This window comes from Artemia sp. Qi Xiang Cuo, chromosome 16 (assembly GCF_049724085.1).
Source record: "Artemia sp. Qi Xiang Cuo chromosome 16, ASM4972408v1, whole genome shotgun sequence".
NCBI classification, from domain to species: Eukaryota; Metazoa; Arthropoda; class Branchiopoda; order Anostraca; family Artemiidae; genus Artemia; species Artemia sp. Qi Xiang Cuo.
Window position 1 is genome coordinate 38,811,747 of NC_142809.1, and position 21,122 is coordinate 38,832,868.

At 34.7% G+C, this 21,122-nt stretch overlaps 1 protein-coding gene across 1 annotated transcript in view; it reads right to left on the bottom strand.

Annotated features, from left to right (window-relative positions):
- Arp6 (Actin-related protein 6) overlaps positions 1–21,122 on the bottom strand; it is a 67,027-nt gene that overhangs the window by 25,970 nt on the left and 19,935 nt on the right. The window contains exon 2 of the mRNA XM_089102000.1: positions 1,643–1,760. Within this exon, the coding sequence (XP_088958126.1) occupies positions 1,643–1,760 (118 nt within the window). The remainder of the gene's footprint in view (positions 1–1,642; positions 1,761–21,122) is intronic.

Sequence of the window (21,122 nt, forward strand, 5' to 3'; positions counted from 1 at the left end):
ACACCCCTTATCATCAGGCAAAAATGTGTTACGGCTGGCCAACTAGTATAATTTTTGCAGGATTCTCATTGGATAGAATCTTTGGAACTAAAGTTAAGAACTGAGCCATTGACTGGTTTTGATGGTTAAAAGGACACAAACATATGATTGCTAGTATAAACTGATACCGGCTATTGAAACAAGCTGAATGTTGGTGCTAGAAAAATATCTCATTGTGAAAAAGCACTCAGTAGTTCTGAACTGTCTCTAAGTTATGTATAACTTTGTTATGCATATCAATTCACTCTTTAATAATTCGAAACTGAGTAAAAAGCTATTAGAACTCGTATGCTAAGCATTAAGGCATATATATGTAAAAAAGAATTGACAGAGTTTCATTTCTTTCAGAGACAAACATTTATCATGATGATATTAATCGCATTTGAATTTTCTATTGATTCAATATTATGTTATTGTGCTGCATTAAGAATGTACCTTGCTGTATTTTGTTTATTACATACAAAAAAGGGAGACAAAATGAGAGAAATTAGAACCTGCATTATAAAACGGATTTTTATATTTCTTGTTCAGCAATAATTTTTTTTCCAACCTTTTGCAAGAGATTAGATTGGGAAATTACTTTTTTAAATCCGATTTAAAGCTTGGACGAACTACCTCAAAGTTCTACTTGTCAAAATGGCAAAATGAGTTATTAAAAGAATTATTGCTTAGAACTCGAACACAAAAAGGAAATACAAATCTAGGTAAAATTACTTAGAATTATTGATGTTTCAAAGTCGGAGCAATTAATACAGAACACACGTGAACACAATTATCATCTAATAGAAGAATCGGCAATAGGGCTAGACATGAATGTTCTCATGAATTTGGTTAAATTGTGTAACAAATATTCCATGCACTTTCAGTTACAAGATTCTTATTACCAACAAATAAAAGACCTTCCTATGGGAGCCGTACTATCAGGCCTACTTGCAAATATTTACGTCAAAAATCTTGAAAATTGGTTGCTTAATTCGTATTTTCTTGAGCATGTGTTTCGGGAATACATCATGAATGATGTAATTTCAGTTTGGAATTATCATGAAAATGAAAGGCTTTCTAGACCATCTAAATACTTACAATAGACACCTGCAATTCACTTTAGAGACAGAAGAAGATAGAAAATACATTTTTTAGATGTCCTGATTATGCGTAGTGTAAATAAGCTTGATTTTACAGTTTGTAAAAAACCAACACAGAATAATAAATAACTTCACTTCAAGTCTAGCCAACCTCCATAAGATAAAAGAGGCGTGGTAATATGTATTGTAGATACAGTACTTAATATTTCTTCAAAGCCTTATATTAAAAAAGAGTTGAATTTTAATAAAGACATATTTTTGGCAACGGTTACCCTATTCCTCTCTTTAATACTGTTATTGCTCAAAGATTAAATCACATTCTCTTAAATCCCTAAGTCCCATGCCTGTAGATGATTTGAATAAACCCACAAACACGATTTGCTTACCTTATATTCCAGAAATTACTTCAAAACGGAAAAAAATCTGTTTAAAAAATAGTTTGTCTTCAAAGTAATTTAAGTGTAATGAATCTTCAGACAAGTTTACATCTATGGAAAAATCACTTCTATTCAATCAATTACCTTCTGGAAAGGAAGCATATAGAATAAGCCAGAAGCATCTCTACATTCATCAAGCTGGTTTGACACAAACAACCTTCTTTTTTCACTTTTTGCTTTTGTTATGGCATTCAAATATACCCTGAAATAAAGGTGAATAATAATATCTCAAGTATAAGAGGTCTTTATTTTTCTTGGTTGATCCAGTTCAGTGCCATTAACCAGTTCAGTGCCAATGACTAAATGCAATTAAAAAAAAAAAAAAATTAAAATCCACTTGACAAAACCTACCCTAAAGTAAACAATTTTAGTTTGAAAATCTTGAAAAAAGGAACAAAAACGAGTTAGAAATTAATTTGTATGGGTGTGGTGAATAAATAGAGGTCAATGAAGCAATTCACAAATGGCAGCATTGCGTAAAAAGAAAAACTTATAGCTCAGAGTTCTGCCATGTATCATGTGAGACTTACAGGAGATTGCTAGAAATGGTTGTTCATACTGAAGTTTCTGCAGAAGAGAATAAGCTCACGGTTCAAACATATTCCAGTAGCAGCTGAGAGATGCTTTTTAAGATTTGATATATTTAAAAACTGACTTTGGCCAGGCACCCAATATTACACAATGAAAGTGATAGTACTATGATGCTACAGTCTTCATTTTTCTTTGGGCCATCTAAGACTGGACAACTACTGCATATAAACTCAGCAAATCCTAGTCAATCTTTACACAGCCAACACAGTTTTTAGCTAATGGTTGTTATTTATATGAACATATAGAGAGGATAAAGGGGAAAAGCCTCCAAGATAGACAAAACAAAGTATATTTTACCTAAATTTCACTTAAGCTATTAAATAGGCCTACCATATATTGTTATACCTTACCATAACAAGGCTAGTTGAGGAATTAGTACACTTAAATAGCTTTAAGCACTTTTTGGGGCTTTCTCTGGTTGTATCCGTAAATTTCCAAATTATCTCAATTTTTGTCAGCACCATAAAATATGAGGCAAACCAACAATAGGCATAATGCTTATTTTGGAATTATTAAATGCTACTCCTAATGAGGGGTGTGGTTCAAATCCAAACAGAGTGTTTAATGTAAGAAAGTAGTTCTGCTGCAGTCAACACTTCCTTAGGATACAGAAAGAACAAATTCCTAAATTAACTACACTCGCTCTAAAGGGGATAAGAGAGAAACCAGGAGAGATACATGAAGGGGTGGCCGCCCCCATCCTCAATACCTTGCTCTCTATGCTAAAGTTTTTCAGCACATTTAAAATTCTTTTTATTGTAATGAAATTGCCTTGTGTTCCAGGAGTCGTTCTTAAGAAATTGGGACACACAGTCAAACTTTAGAGTAAAGAGCCTGGTATTGAGAAAGGAGGCATCCCCTTCATATATGGAATAATTTCCGTTTCTTTCGAATTTTAATGTTGCTCCTTACTTTCTGTTGAAAAAAACTTGTTTTTTTATTTAATTTCTGATCGTTTTTTAAATAATACTAGTAAATACCTTCATAAAAAAAATTCTCCCCCGTCATAAGAAACTCCTCTGTAGAAAGTACCTCCCACGTAAAAAAACTCTCCTCCACCATAAAATTCCCTTTGGACAATTCCATCAAATCTGAAAAATATTATGTGTATACAATGGGTAAATTTTGTAATTTACAGTCCTTTCTCCAGGGGCTGTGATGGGTCATAGATAGATAGATTATCTTCAAAGGAGTATTCATTGAGCCTTTCAACTATGCTGAACAAAATGGCTAGCTTAAAATTTTGGTTTGACATCTTTGAAGAAAAAAGGGGTGTGGGAGGGGGCTAGCTGTCCTTAAATTTTTTGGGCAACTTAAAAAGGGCATAAGAACTTTTGACTTCCAGTCACATGAGTCCTCTCCCAATCTTTTAAGAAAATTTATTCAGTACAAATGTACAATCACCCCTAGGAAAATCAAACAAACAAACAAAATAAACATGCATCCATGATATTTCTTCTGGCAAAATATGCGAAATTCCCCATTTTTTCATAAAGGAGCTTGAGACATCCACAGTAGGGTTCTCTGATATGCTGAATCTGATGGTTTAATTTTCATTAAGATTCCTTTACTTTTAGGGGTTGTTTTCCCCGTTTTTCAAAAATCAGGCAAATTTTCCCAGGCTTGTAGCTTTTGATGCGTAACATTAAACTTAATTAATCTTATATATTTGGAATCAGCATAATAATTTAATTTTTTTATGTATCTATTGATATCAAAATTCCATTTTTTAGAGTTTCAGTTACTATAGTGCCACAGTGCTCCTTACTTACAGTTTGCTACCACAAACTGTTTGATAAATATTCTGAAAAGGATTTGGGAGGTGACCAGGGCATCATCTTCACAGTGGAATGAATGAGTGCTTATCTCATGCAACTAAATGCTCCAACAGACTAGTAGTAGAAGTAATAGGCCATAATAGTAGCAATAGAGACACTCATAATGATAGGAAAACGTTAGTTCATTTCTGAGGATTTGCAATGTGAGGGCAAAAGAAATTAATTGTTGTTTAAAGACTTGGTAGATTTATTTTTCCTAACATGAGGTTATAGCCCCCTAAATAAAAGCCTAACATCTCAACAAAGTACATCTAAGATTTTCCTTACTCAAAAAATCATTTAATCCAATAAATTTGATTTAATAATCTTCATGGCTTTGGTGCAATGATGAGGGTTTAAAGTGACTCAACTTGAGATTTTCATCTGAATGTGAAAACATGCATTGTAAATACTTCCCTGTGGTTTTCTGCTTCCAAATACAAAAAAAAACATTACTTTATTATAACCAATCCCTATAAAAATAATTAACTGAGAAGATATGACTGAAAGTGGCTTCCCTTTTTTAAATATGCAAGCATACCTCTGGGAATTGCCCTTAATGGTTACCTCCAAACTTGATAATAATTAGATGTTTGGAATATAAAACAATGAATTTTTTTTGTAATACTTTTTAGATTAAAAAGTTTCCATTTCATATAGGTAACATACAAATCTTACTTAGCATTTGCCCCCCCCCCCTCCTCCTCATGCTCTCCTCTATTCAAGTTTTGAACTTATCATATTTGTTTATTTTGGCAATGGACCTCTGGAGGCAATGGACGTTTCTGACCTGAAATCCAACACATTTGGGTGACTTCTCCCAGAATAATATCAATTGTACTTATTTTAAGCAGTCTTTTTCCAGGGCACCTCTTCTCAAAATGTTCCATGCACCACAGCAAGAACCAACTACCAGCAAACTTTGATTTCAGTATTATTGTTTCTAGTTAAAAACTACTGAAGGAATAAACTATATCTAGTTAGAAACTTAGAGCTAAGAGAAGAGTACTGTTTTCACTTTATGATCAAAAACAAATTTCCATTTATACTGAAAGTCTATTCCTGCTACAAGTGTTCCTACTTGTTCTAACGCCTTAGAGATGAGAAGTAATAGTACATATTAATTTCATGCTTGTTATTTGGAAATCCAAGCCTTTTTAAACATCACCACAATCCACACAATTTATGAAATTACATCCAATGTTGCCATTTTATGAAAGAACTAACAAAGGTATGATTACAGCACAAAGGTACTAACACAAAAATACAATGAGGATATTTCATAGCCTAAGATTGCTCTATTTTTCAAAACCTATATTTTTTGCAAATATTTGAACACATTCAAAGATTAAATTGGATTTTTGACAAAATTAATGACTTTTGTAACTGGCAGGCTACCTTTTTAATGATTCTGTCTCATTGGAATGCTGCCTACCTCAAGAAAACCAAGTTTTTCTTGGCAAAACTTGTTGTTCTCTTTGAATAGAAACGTTAAAGTATAAAAGGATCTACTGTAAAAACACTTAATAAAATATCTACTACAGTAAACTACCCAAAAATATAATTGCAGAAGAGGGCAAGGGGTATGTTGTTTTAAGTTATTATGATTCCAATACATAGTTGTGCTATTTTAACCTGTCATTTTAACTAGTATACCATTATCCTAATTAAAATAGTACAAACACTACTAAAGTCAAGGCTTCAATAAAAGATTGAAGGATATAAAGAAATAAATGCATTTATTATGCAATGATAATGGTGGCTGGCGTTTATCCCCTGGTAAATGCGGATCTGCATGCAAAATGTGTTTGGCACAAGTATTCTGCATATTAGATAGATAGATAGAGAAGTGTATTTTAAAGCCAAATATACGGCCTTACAGAAGAATAGCGAGGTATCTGGAAATTATGCTAAAAAAAAAAAAAAAAAAAAAAAAAAAAAAAAAAGTAAATGTAATGTTTCAATTTAAGTGGTTTTTTTTTAATGACTGTTTTTCCAAGTATTAAGTACTATTATTAGGTTAATGTAGTGTTTCATTGAAGCGTTTTATGATGATTGCTGATCAAAGTTTATGTTATTTGCGCCTTTCATTTATGTTATTTTACTTTGTTCATGGGCGTATATTTGATTTTAAAATACACTTCTATATATATCTATCTAATATGCAGAATATTTGTACCAAAAATATTTTTCAAGCAGACCTGCTATACTTTACCCCCCCCCCCCCCTAATATGCAAATTTATTTCTAAAGTAACAAAGAAAACTGGTGTGTTCTTGAATTTTATACAGCACAAACTTCAGTGAGTGGCTCATAATACACAAGTACCCCCTACAGAAATAAGAAAAAACTCAAATAAAATTCTAAAATTTGGAAAGCCTTATTTTCATACAGGGGGGTGTATTTTCTGTAGGGGTATTTTCCGGGGGGGAGGGGGTATTTCCTGGGGAGGGGGTGGGGGGGTTAAACACCTAGAACCAATGTAATATGTAAAATACATATTAAAAATTCAAATGAAAAAGACAAATTATAGATCATTACCTTAATTTGCACTTTGGAGCAAATTAAGATCCATCATGATCTGTTACATGCTCCATACTTGATGATGTGGATGACTAAACATCAAATGCATCTTACTGGTACTACCAGGGAACACCATTCCATTCAGCATCCAATGACTTCTTGAACACTTTATTACTGGATGCTGAGACTGTTTTATTTGACAAACTATTCCAGTGGTTTACTACACAACAGGAGAAAAACAGTTGTTGAGTTTTGACTGATGGTTTAAACAGCTTCTTTGAATTTCCTCTCCTGTCAGTGCCAATATTTTGTGAAATTGGTAAATGGAATGGGGAGGGGGTTCTTGCAAAGTAAGCTTACGTGTCATCAGCATATCAGCTGTTGTTGGTAAACCAGTGTAGATAATTTAAGCTCCTTTAAATGTTTAACATAAGGCTTATCTCTCATCTTAGATATTACCTTTGTGGCTCTCCTCTGCACTCCCTCCAGCACTGTACATCACCCCTGTACCCTGGTGATGCTATGCACATTCTAAAATCAAGTACTGGTCTGACAAGGGCCTTGTACAACCTCACAAAAACATAGAGAGACCTACTGGATATTGTTTTCTTTAAGAGTGCTAGAACAGAGTTTGCACAAGACACAGTCTTTTTGCAGTTAGAATGGAATTTGTAGGGGAGAACGGGGCGAAACTGGACAGGGGCGAACTTGGACGTCGAACCTGACATCTAGCCTATTGCTTCTATCGATCAACAAAAAATAGGGTAGATGGGGCTTATGTATGTCTACATTGGCGAGAAGTTTGAAATCTAACGGAACTGTTAGCACCAGGATAAGAGGTAAGAAAGTTTTTTGATGCTAAAACAAAATCTGGAAGTCGCAACATCAGCTCGATTTGCGGTAAAAAAAGGTGGTAGTTTTCCTTTGTTGTTGATGTTGTACAGTTGCTAGATACATCCTCTATCTATACCCTGAGTTTGATTTGTCTATTCCGAGTACTTCTTTTTCAGGACGCCATTTTCTAAAATTGGCTCGATAGGGGCGAGATTGGACAACAATTCGGGGGCGACTTTGGTCACTGGCCAAGGTCGCTCCGTGTGTCCAACTTTACCCTGTGCGATTTTTGTTTATCATTTGAGAGAACGTCTTTACCTCTTTAGAGGCAATTTTTAGAGAATTTCTTATCTAATATTTGGAGTTTGATCGATGATGCTAGATGGCGTTGCTTGTGTGTAGATGTGTTTTTTTTTTCGCACAACACAACGAGGTTAAGTTGGCTGTTTCATTAGTTTAATGAAAGGGGCAACATTAAAACTTAAAACGAACAGAGATTATTCCGTATATCCCCTCCTCAACGCCTTGCTCTTCACTACGCTAAAGTTTGACTCGTTCTCACAACTCTATTTTCTTAAACAATCAAAATTTTATCGTAAAGAGCGAGGCGTTGAGGAGGGGACAACCCCTTTCATATACGGAATAAATTCTGTCCGTTTTAAGTTTTACTTACGCTCCTTACTTTCAGTTAAAAAAACTTGTCTTTTGTAATTTATTTTCAGGATGTTTTTGAATTAATGCAGCTTCAATTTTGGCTCATCGTACCTGAATAATTCAAACAAAATTTGTATATCAATTTTATTTATTTTTTGGCTAAATGACTTTCTCTAAATTTTGTTCTGACGTAACTTATGAATTCACTCACGTAACAAACTATATTCGTATATTTTTATTACGTATTTGAGGGGGTCCACCCCCTAGTCAATACTTCACTCCACGCTAAAGTTCAAAATTTGTTCCAATGCTTTAAGAATGACCCCTTAATCACAAAAGCCGTTAATTAAAAAAAAGTTTTTTTTTTAATTTATAATATAATTTTTTTTTGATTTACATGATCAAATAATTCGTGGTAACGAACTGTAAGTAAGGAGGGACCCGGTTCATATCATTGCCTCTTAAAGCTATTTTCAGGTTATTTCCCGTGCATTTACTGTTTGTTCTTTCTAGTTGGACAATGGTTCGCAAATACATCAGGAAACACGATCTACCAGATGGCGAATCCATGGAGCAGGCAGTGAATGCAGTCTTAGAGCGTAGACTATCTATTAGAAATGCCGCAAAAACCTATGGACTGAAGAAATCAACCGTCACCTATGCTCTGAAAAATCGACGAGGAGTTACTGAAGAACCTCGAGCGAATCCAGTTACACCCCCAGGTCGCCCAAGCCCATCGCCCAACCTGAAGAGAAAAACTGTTTTCTCTAACAAACAAGAAAAAGAGTTTGTAGAGTATCTCCTAAAATATCAGCTGATGAATCACGGCCTCACTCCGAAAGAAGCGAGGAAACTTGCCTTTGAATGGGGCAAATTGATTGGCGTCGAAACGCCGGAGAGCTGGGTGCGAGACGACATAGCTGGGGTTGACTGGTTCTCAGGCTTTATGAAACGAAACCCAGAGCTATCTATTCGTAAGCCTGAAAATACCAGCCAGGCAAGGGCTGCTGGCTTCAATTCAGTGGTTGTGAATCTGTTCTTCGACAATCTGCAGAAACTCTACGAAAAATTTAAGTTCCTACCAAACCATATCTGGAACTGTGATGAAACTGGGGTTCCTACTGTATTGCCAGCTCCAAAAGTAATCGCAAGGAAAGGATCAAAGCAAGTTTCCCAGATAGTGTCAGCAGAGAGAGGGGAAAATGTTACAATGCTTGGGTTTATTTCAGCCACTGGTCAAGCTCTTCCCCCCGTTTTTATGTTCCCACGGGCGATATTAATCAACCAGCTTTGTCGAAAAGGCCCTCCAGGATGTCTCGGGTCTTCTTACCCTAGTTGTCAGATAACCTCGATCAATTTTGTAGCTTCTATTGAGCACTTCATCAAGCTGGTGAAGCCATCAAAAGAAGACCCTGTGCTACTGCTACTTGACAACCACAATAGCCATGTTTCGGTGGAATTAGTGCGGCTGTGCAAAGATAATTGGGTCTACCTCCTGACCTTTCCTCCCCATTGTTCCCACCGCTTACAGCCATTGGACGTCTCTGTCTACGGACCATTCAAGTTTGCGATGAGAGAATCACTGAACACCTGGTTGCAGATCTATCCAGGTCAACGAATTACGATTCACGAGACTGCCCAGCTCTGCAAAGAACCAGTCCTTTGCAAGTTCAACCCGGAAAATATAAAAGTTGGTTTCACAAAAGCTGGAATTTGGCCCTTCAACAGAAGTGTATTTTCTGAGGTAGACTTTCTACCTGCTGAGGTGACAAATCGTCCAACCCCGGACGATTCGTTACTCGATATGGAGCCAATACCCTCTCCCTCTCCTCCTCCACCTTCTCGTCCCCAAAGCGAGCTAGGAAAACAGACTCCTGAAGCAGTAAGACCCTATCCAAGAGCGGATATGAAAAAGCCCAGAAGGAATAAGAGAAAGCAAGGTCGAACTCGTATTCTTACCGATACACCCGAAAAAGATGCTTTAGAAGCTGAAGAAGGAGCGAGAAAGGAAAAGCAGAGTAAAAAGCCTATGCCCAAGCAGGCCAAGCAGCCCACTGCCAAGAAAAGAAAGCAAATTGAATCTCCAGTGGAAAGTAGTGGTGATGACGTTGAGCTTGACGACAATTCATCTGACGATTCTCTGCACCTCCATGAGGCTGATAAGGATGACGTAGACAAGGACATTCAAGCCGTAGACTTTGTTCTTGTCAAGTTCGAGTATGGAAAGAAGAAAGCCCTTGTGTATAATTTTGGCGAAGTTCTTGATGTTGTAGAAAAGCAGTTTGCAAGGGTTAACTTTCTTCGGAAACAAGGGGACAAATTCATGTTTCCTCAGCTTCCCGATATTGCTGAGATAGATATTACCGACATAGAACTGAAGCTTCCTGTCCCCTCTTCAGCTGGTGGAACCGTTCGTGCAGCTCAGGGGCTTGTCTTTGGTTGTGATCTTTTGATGTACGCTTTAAAATGACAATTCTAGTTGAAACCCGGATGCCCGTGCAATGTTCCTGGCTGATTTTTTTATGCGATTTTGAGTTTTCATATGATTTTGAGTTATTATGTATTATTTTACACGAAAATTCTGTATTTGGATAAAGTTTAATTGCTTAAAACTGTCTTGTCCAAGGTCGCCCCATGCCTGTCCAATTTCACCCCGTGTACAGGGTGAAACTGGACACTTGACAAGGTCCTATTTTCATGGTACTCACGCTTCAGGGTGATCTTTAAAAAATCTGAAAAAAATTCACCATTATTTGACAGACTTTTACCTTTCTAACGACCCACACTAAATTGTTTTATGTCAATCCAGTACCTAGTTATGCTTGGAAAACTAAAAAGTGTCCAAGTTCGCCCCGTTCTCCCCTACTGGTTGTCAACAATGATTCTAAGATTCCTTTCTTCATCCACACTTTGCAGCTCTTGAATGTAATTTACAGCTGGATTGACCATAGTATATTTGAAACCTGGGTTGGACTTGCCAAAATGAATAATACTACATTTGTCAATATTAAAGCTCATGTGCCATGTTGTTGCATGTTTTTGAGTGCACCAAACAATTTTGAGTTGTCTGCATAGAGAGTTAGATGATTTGTAGCTAATTGAAAAATACCATTCATATAGATATTGAATACAGTAGGTCCTAAGACACTTCCCTGCAGGACACCACTGGTGACTCCACATCGCTCAGAGAGGATTGATTCTCCTTCATTAGCAAAAAGCCTCCCTTTCTCTGTTCTGTCTGTAAGAAAAACTGAGATCCAGCCCACAAGGTTCCACATGAGATAAGTTTTTTGTTCAAGTGTGGATGTGGAACTTCGTCGAACGCTTTTGCAAGGTCAAGCAATAAGACATCCACAAGTAAGCCCTGATCAATCAGGTCTGTTATAATATCATAAGTCTCCAGCAAACTTGTTTCTACAGACTTTCCTGTTTGAAAACCATGTTGGTTTTCATATTATTTGTTTCATTGTTTTAACTTGCTTTACACAAAATTGACAAAGATTTAAACCTTACAATAAAGATATAACACTTCTAACTTCATAGGTCAAATCAAGCTAATTTAGACCAGAGACAAAGAGCCTCAAGATTGCAAACCCTAAAGCTATAAAGAGCATATTGCTCTTGCATTTCTTTGTCAGGTTTTTGGCAAAGTTTCTAATCTTACTTGATTCCAGCAGTCATAACAACAGTTGATGTCAGCTTGCTGGCCTGGCATTTTGCTTGATTTAAAAGAAACAACAAGAGTTAAACTTCAAGGCGAATTTGAAGCAAGATAAGCTTGCTTCAGGCATTTGTACTTATTGGGTTATAATAAAATAACTTATAACTTTGTTCCAGGTCTCACTGATTTCCATACTAACACCTTAAACTTTCCTATTATTCTATCCATTTCCTCCACATGATTGATGGCAAGGTCAAGCAAAATAAAGTCAACAGGTAGCCCCTTCTCCAGAAGGTCAGTGATGATATTGTAAGTTTCAAGTAGGTTGATCTCCACTGACTTTCCTGGAAGGAAGCTGTGTTGGTCTAGAGACAGTATACTGTTAGACAGAAGATGTGTCAGAATTTTGGTGTTCACAATAGGTTTCAGGGTTTTCGCTACAGTTGATCAGCCAATAATTCTCTGCATTTGTATTGTCACCTTTCTTGAATATTGGTGTAATGTCAGAACTCTTCCAATCCAAAGGCATAATCTTTGAGTCAAGGGACTTCTGAAATGTTCAACATAGTGGAGTTGAGTTCTCATTAGCCAGTTCTTTTAGGAGCCTTGGGTGGATGTTATCCAACCCTGCTAACTTGTTAACATCTAGCACTTCAAGTCACTTTGTGATGGACCCTGGAGAAATCATTATAGGAAGTATAGGGTTTGGTACACCATATGCTGGACTGTTGGGGAGAGGACAGTCAGGTTCATTGGTAAACACTGATGCAAATTGCTTGTTGAGTAACTCAGCAATTTCTTGCAGGTCACAGCGACTTCTGTGCCATCAGATTTCCTCAGCTACTTTATTGAATGTCTACTATGAGCTTTGCTTGATTAATTGAAAAAAAACTTTCCTAAAAATAATTTTTTCAAAGAAAAGTAAAGGCCATTTTAAACTTAAGCTCAGTTGATACAAATACCTGTTAAAATTCAAACTCAAAACGACCAGAAATTACTATTAAAGAATAAATGATACCCAAAACGAACAGAAATTAAATAAACAATCATAGCAAAAAACATACAACAAGTGATAATATAAATGAATAAATAGATCTTAAAGCCAGTAATGCTTAGATTGAATATGAAAATCAAGCTTAAAACGAAAACAAATGTTTTGCTAAACGAACAGAAATTAAATAAACAATCAATGCAAACAAACATACAATATATATTAATTTAAATGAACAAATAAATCTTACAACGAGTGAAACTTAAAAAGAATATGCAAATCAAGTTTGAATCGAATAAAAATAACTACAAACAAGAGTTTGGGTATCGCCTCACTGCAGAAGCCTAAAACCTACTGCGTCATTGGCACTTTACTGAAAACAATTCTTTGAAACGTTTTCACTTTTGTAACTTTAAGAAATCAAAAATTAATTAAGATTTTATGTAATAAATATAAGCATAGGTATATTAAATTGACAATGACCATTTTTTTTCAGTAAACTCATTTGAATTTTTTTTACGTAAAGTAAAAATTATATTCTGGCTTTTAAAAAGCATAGGGGTTTTGAACTCTACTCATATTAATTTATGCTCGTTTTGAGTTTGACTCTAATATTTATTTTAATTTTTGTTCGTTTTGGGTTTCATTTATTTATTGATACTGATTTGGGGTAGTTGTATGCTTGGTAGATTATATGATAGTCCGGACGCCAGGTGTTGAAAATGTGAATCATACCACGACGGAATGGGGCTGCTATGAGAATTAGCCTACCCTCCACCCCCTAAATTGACCATGCGGATTCAAAAATACCAATGGCACTTGCTTGCAAGTGGTGGAACACTCCAAAACTTGACATTTTATTATATTTTGGTGTTTCATGCAAGAAAATGCATGTTCCTCAAATCGAAATGCCTAGAAGCCATAGAATATTTTCATAACAAACTAACACGATTAGTTACAAAAAATGGCAGAGTTAAAAAAAATGGCAAAACTATATGAGTCTTGAACAGTCTTGAAAAGTATAAACAAAATCAAATTGAATATTAGATATATGATGATATTAATTGTTGAAAGATCCATCAGTTAAAGATTTTTTTTCACTGTAATTTTTATTTTAATTTTCAATGCTGTAAGAACTGGAAAATAATAAATTTGTAATATACGAGTAATTCGTTTTCAGTGAAGCACAAATGACGCAGAAGGCTTTAGGTTTTTACAGTTAAAGAAGGGGGCAGTATCCAAATTTTGTTGTAGTGAAACTATATTTGTCTTGACCAATCTTGAAAAGAACTAACAAATTAAACTAAATATTTGATGCATAATGATATTAATTGCTAAAAACTCATCAGTTCAAAATTTTACTGTAATTTTAATATTCATTTTCAATATTAAGTACAAAAGAAAACATTTGTAATATAATTCGTTTTCAGTAAAGCGCCAATGACGCTTTACTCTCCCACTCTTACTTACCTCTCCCAATCTTTTAAGAAAATTGATTCAGTACAAATGTACAATCACCCCTAGGAAAATCAAACAAACAAACAAAATAAACATGCATCCATGATATTTCTTCTGGCAAAATATGCGAAATTCCCCATTTTTTCATAAAGGAGCTTGAGACATCCACAGTAGGGTTCTCTGATATGCTGAATCAGATGCTTTGATTTTCATTAAGATTCCTTGACTTTTAGGGGGTTTGTTTCCCCCTTTCTCGAAAATCAGGCAAATTTTCCCAGGCTTGTAGCTTTTGGTGGGTAACACTAAACGTGATGAATCTTATTTATTTGGAAACAGCATAATAATTTAATTTTTTTATGTATCTATTGATATCAAAATTCCATTTTTTAGAGTTTCAGTTACTATAGTGCCACAGTGCTCCTTACTTACAGTTTGCTACCACAAACTGTTTGATAAATATTCTGAAAAGGATTTGGGAGGTGACCAGGGCATCATCTTCACAGTGGAATGAATGAGTGCTTATCTCATGCAACTAAATGCTCCAACAGACTAGTAGTAGCAGTAATAGGCCATAATAGTAGCAATAGAGACACTCATAATGATAGGAAAACGTTAGTTCATTTCTGAGGATTTGCAATGTGAGGGCAAAAGAAATTAATTGTTGTTTAAAGACTTGGTAGATTTATTTTTCCTAACATGAGGTTATAGCCCCCTAAATAAAAGCCTAACATCTCAACAAAGTACATCTAAGATTTTACTTACTCAAAAAATCAGTTAATCCAATAAATTTGATTTAATAATCTTCATGGCTTTGGTGCAATGATGAGGGTTTAAAGTGACTCAACTTGAGATTTTCATCTGAATGTGAAAACATGCATTGTAAATACTTCCCTGTGGTTTTCTGCTTCCAAATACAAAAAAAAAACATTACTTTATTATAACCAATCCATATAAAAATAATTGACTGAGAAGATATGACTGAAAGTGGCTTCCCTTTTTTAAATATGCAAGCATACCTCTGGGAATTGCCCTTAATGGTTACCTCCAAACTTGATAATAATTAGATATTTGGAATATAAAACAATGAATTTTTTTTATAATACTTTTTAGATTAAAAAGTTTCCATTTCATATAGGTAACATACATATCTTACTTAGCATTTGCCCCCCCCCTCCTCCTCATGCTCTCCTCTATTCAAGTTTTGAACATATCATATTTGTTTATTTTGGCAATGGACCTCTGGAGGCAATGGACGTTTCTGACCTGAAATCCAACACATTTGGGTGACTTCTCCCAGAATAATATCAATTGTACTTATTTTAAGCAGTCTTTTTCCAGGGCACCTCTTCTCAAAATGTTCCATGCACCACAGCAAGAACCAACTACCAGCAAACTTTGATTTCAGTATTATTGTTTCTAGTTAAAAACTACTGAAGGAATAAACTATATCTAGTTAGAAACTTAGAGCTAAGAGAAGAGTACTGTTTTCACTTTATGATCAAAAACAAATTTCCATTTATACTGAAAGTCTATTCCTGCTACAAGTGTTCCTACTTGTTCTAACGCCTTAGAGATGAGAAGTAATAGTACATATTAATTTCATGCTTGTTATTTGGAAATCCAAGCCTTTTTAAACATCACCACAATCCACACAATTTATGAAATTACATCCAATGTTGCCATTTTATGAAAGAACTAACAAAGGTATGATTACAGCACAAAGGTACTAACACAAAAATACAATGAGGATATTTCATAGCCTAAGATTGCTCTATTTTTCAAAACCTATATTTTTTGCAAATATTTGAACACATTCAAAGATTAAATTGGATTTTTGACAAAATTAATGACTTTTGTAACTGGCAGGCTACCTTTTTAATGATTCTGTCTCATTGGAATGCTGCCTACCTCAAGAAAACCAAGTTTTTCTTGGCAAAACTTGTTGTTCTCTTTGAATAGAAACGTTAAAGTATAAAAGGATCTACTGTAAAAACACTTAATAAAATATCTACTACAGTAAACTACCCAAAAATATAATTGCAGAAGAGGGCAAGGGGTATGTTGTTTTAAGTTATTATGATTCCAATACATAGTTGTGCTATTTTAACCTGTCATTTTAACTAGTATACCATTATTCTAATTAAAATAGTACAAACACTACTAAAGTCAAGGCTTCAATAAAAGATTGAAGGATATAAAGAAATAAATGCATTTATTATGCAATGATAATGGTGGCTGGCGTTTATCCCCTGGTAAATGCAGATCTGCATGCAAAATGTGTTTGGCACAAGTATTCTGCATATTAGATAGATAGATAGAGAAATGTATTTTAAAGCCAAATATACGGCCTTACAGAAGAATAGCGAGGTATCTGGAAATTATGCTAAAAAAAAAAAAGAAAAAAAAAAAGAAAAAGAAAAAAAAAAAAAAAAAAAGAAGTAAATGTAATGGTTCAATTTAAGTGGTTTTTTTTTCAATGACTGTTTTTCCAAGTATTAAGTACTATTATTAGTTTAATGTAGTGTTTCATTGAAGTGTTTTATGATGATTGCTGATCAAAGTTTATGCTATTTGCGCCTTTCATTTATGTTATTTTACTATTTTCATGGGCGTATATTTTATTTTAAAATACACTTCTCTATCTATCTATCTAATATGCAGAATATTTGTACCAAACATATTTTTCAAGCAGACCTGCTATACTTTACCCCCCCCCCCCCCTAATATGCAAATTTATTTCTAAAGTAACAAAGAAAACTGGTGTGTTCTTGAATTTTATACAGCACAAACTTCAGTGAGTGGCTCATAATACACAAGTACAAAAATTCCTTCCCCCTACAGAAATAAGAAAAAACTCAAATAAAATTCTAAAATTTGGAAAGCCTTATTTTCATACAGGGGGGTGTATTTTCTGTAGGGGTATTTTCCGGGGGAGGGGGTATTTCCTGGGGAGGGGGGGGTTAAACACCTAGAACCAATGTAATATGTAAAATACATATTAAAAATTCAAATGAAAAAGACAAATTATAGATCATTACCTTAATTTGCACTTTGGAGCAAATTAAGATCCACCATGATCTGTTACATGCTCTATACTTGATGATGGGAATGACTAAACATCAAATGCATCTCAATGGTACTACCAGGGAACATCATTCCATTCAACATCCAATGACTTCTTGAACACTTCATTATTGGGTGCTGAGACTTTTTTATTTGACAGACTATTCCAGTGGTTTACTACACAGCAGAAGAAAAACTCTTGTTGGTGTTGAGTTTTGACAGATGGTTTGAACAGCTTCTTTGAATGTCCCCTCCTGACAGTGCCAATATTTTCGGACATTGGGAAATGAATTGGGGAGGGGGGGGGGGTTTCTTGTAAAGTGAGCTTATGTGTCATCAGCATATCAGCTCTTTGTTGTTGGTAAAACAGTGTAGATAATTTAAGCTCCTTTAAATATTCATCATAAGGCTTGTCTCTCATCTTAGATACTGCCTTTGTGGCTCTCCTTTGCACTCCCTCCAGCACTGTACATCACCCCTGGACCCTGGTGATGCTATTCACATTCTAAAATCAAGTACTGGTCTGACAAGGGCCTTGTACATCCTCACAAAAACATAGGGAGACTTACTGGATATAGTTTTCTTTAAAGAGTGCTAGGACAGAATTTGCACAAGACACAGTCTTTTTGCAGTTGAATGGAATTTGTACTGGTTGTCAACAATGATTCTAAGATTCCTTTCTTCATCCACACTTTGCAGCTCTTGAATGTAATTTACAGCTGGATTGACCATAGTATATCTGAAACCTGGGTTGGACTTGCCAAAATGAATAATACTACATTTGTCAATATTAAAGCTCATGTGCCATGTTGTTGCATGTTTTTGAGTGCACCAAACAATTTTGAGTTGTCTGCATAGAGTTAGATGATTTGTAGCTAATTGAAAAATACCATTCATATAGATATTGAATACAGTAGGTCCTAAGACACTTCCCTGCAGGACACAATTGGTGACTCCACATCTCTCAGAGAGGACTGATTCCCCTTCATCAGTAAAAAGCCTCACTCTCTGTGTTCTATCTGTAAGAAAAACTGAGATCAAGCCCACAAGGTCTGTATTAATTCCACATGAGATAAGTTTTTTGTTCAAGTGTGGATTGGAAGTTTTTCAAATGCTTTTGCAAGGTCAAGCAATAAGACATCCACAGGTAAGCCCTGATCAATCAGGTCTGTTACAATATCATAAGTCTCCAGCAAATTTGTTTCTACAGACTTCCCTGGTTGAAAACCATGTTGGTTTTCATATTATTTGTTTCATTGTTTTAACTTGCTTTACACAAAATTGACAAAGATTTAAACCTTACAATAAAGATATAACACTTCTAACTTCATAGGTCAAATCAAGCTAATTTAGACCAGAGACAAAGAGCCTCAAGATTGCAAACCCTAAAGCTATAAAGAGCATATTGCTCTTGCATTTCTTTGTCAGGTTTTTGGCAAAGTTTCTTATCTTACTTGATTCCAGCAGTCATAACAACAGTTGATGTCAGCTCGCTGGCCTGGCATTTTGCTTGATTTAAAAGAAACAACAAGAGTTAAACTTCAAGGCGAATTTGAAGCAAGATAAGCTTGCTTCAGGCATTTGTACTTATTGGGTTATAATAAAATAACTTTAACTTTGTTCCAGGTCTCACTAATTTCCATACTAACACCTTAAACTTTCCTATTATTCTATCCATTTCCTCCACATGATTGATGGCAAGGTCAAGCAAAATAAAGTCAACAGGTAGCCCCTTCTCCAGAACGTCAGTGATGATATTGTAAGTTTCAAGTAGGTTGATCTCCACTGACTTTCCTTGAAGGAAGCTGTGTTGGTCTAGTGACAGTATACTGTTAGACAGAAGATGTGTCAGAATTTTGGTGTTCACAATAGGTTTCAGGGTTTTCGCTACACTTGATCAGCCAATAATTCTCTGCATTTGTATTGTCACCTTTCTTGAATATTGGTGTAATGTCAGAACTCTTCCAATCCAAAGGCATAATCTTTGAGTCAAGGGACTTCTGAAATGTTCAACATAGTGGAGTTGAGTTCTCATTAGCCAGTTCTTTTAGGAGCCTTGGATGGATGTTATCCAACCCTGCTAACTTGTTAACATCTAGCACTTCAAGTCACTTTGTGATGGACCCTGGAAAAATCATGATAGGAGGTATAGGGTTTGGTACACCATATGCTGGACTGTTGGGGAGAGGACAGTCAGGTTCATTGGTAAACACTGATGCAAATTGCTTGTTGAGTAACTCAGCAATTTCTTGCAGGTCACAGCGACTTCTGTGCCATCAGATTTCCTCAGCTACTTTATTGAATGTCTACTATGAGCTTTGCTTGATTAATTGAAAAAAAACTTTCCGAAAAATAAGTTTTTCAAAGAAATGTAAAGGCCATTTTAAAATTAAGCTCAGTTGATACAAATAACTGTTAAAATTCAAACTCAAAACGACCAGAAATTACTATTAAAGAATAAATGAAACCCAAAACGAACAGAAATTAAATAAACAATCATAGCAAAAAACATACAACAAGTAATAATATAAATGAATAAATAGATCTTAAAGCCAGTAATGCTTAAATTGAATATGAAAATCAAGCTTAAAACAAAAACAAATATTTTGCTAAACGAACAGAAATTAAATAAACAATCAATGCGAACAAACATACAATATATATTAATTTAAATGAATAAATAAATCTTAAAACGAGTGAAACTTAAAAAGAATATGCAAATCAAGTTTGAATCGAGTAAAAATAACTACAAACAAGAGTTTGGGTATCGCTTCAGTGCAGGAGCCTAAAACCTACTGCGTCATTGGCGCTTTACTGAAAACAATTCTTTGAAATGTTTTCCCTTTTGTAACTTTAAGAAACCAAAAATTAATTAAGATTTTAGGGAATAAATATCAGCATATGTATATTAAATTGACAGTGCACATTTTTTTTCGGTAAATTCGTTAGAATTTTTTTTCAGTAAAGTACAAATTATATTCTGGCTTTTAGAAAGCATGGGGTTGAAACCCTACTCATTAATTTCTGCTCGTTTTGAGTATGACTCTGTTATTTATTTTAATTTCTGTTTGTTTTGGGTTTCATTTATTTATTGATACTGATTTGGGGTAGTTGTATGCTTGGTAGATTATATGATAGTCCGGACGCCAGGTGTTGAAAATGTGAATCATACCACGACAGAATGGGTCTGCAATGAGAATTAGCCTACTCTCCAACCCCTAAATTGACCATGCCGATTCAAAAATACCAATGGCACTTGCTTGCAAGTGGTGGGACACTCCGAAACTTGATATTTTATTATATTTTGGAGTTTCATGCAAGAAAATGCATGTTCCTCAAATCGAAATGCCTAGAAGCCATAGAATATTTTCATAACAAACTAACACGATTAGTTACAAAAAATGGCAGAGTTAAAAAAAATGGCAAAACTATATGAGTCTTGAACAGTCTTGGAAAGTATAAACAAAATCAAATCGAATATTAGATATATGATGATATTAATTGTTGAAAGATCCATCAGTTCAAGATTTTTTTTCACTGTAATTTTTATTTTAATTTTCAATGCTGTAAGAACTGGAAAATAATAAATTTGTAATATACGAGTAATTCGTTTTCAGTGAAGCACAAATGACGCAGAAGGCTTTAGGTTTCTACAGTTAAAGAAGGGGGCAGTATCCAAATTTTGTTGTAGTGAAACTATATTTGTCTTGACTAATCTTGAAAAGAACTAAGAAATTAAACTGAATATTTGATGCATAATGATATTAATTACTAAAAGCTCATCAGTTCAAAATTTTACTGTAATTTTAATATTTATTTTCAATATTAAGCACAAAAGAAAACATTTGTAATATAATTCGTTTTCAGTAAAGCGCCAATGACGCGGTAGGTTTTAGGCTTCTGCAGTGAGGCAATACCCAAACTCTTGGTTGTAGTTATTTTTATTCAATTCAAACTTGATTTGCATATTCTT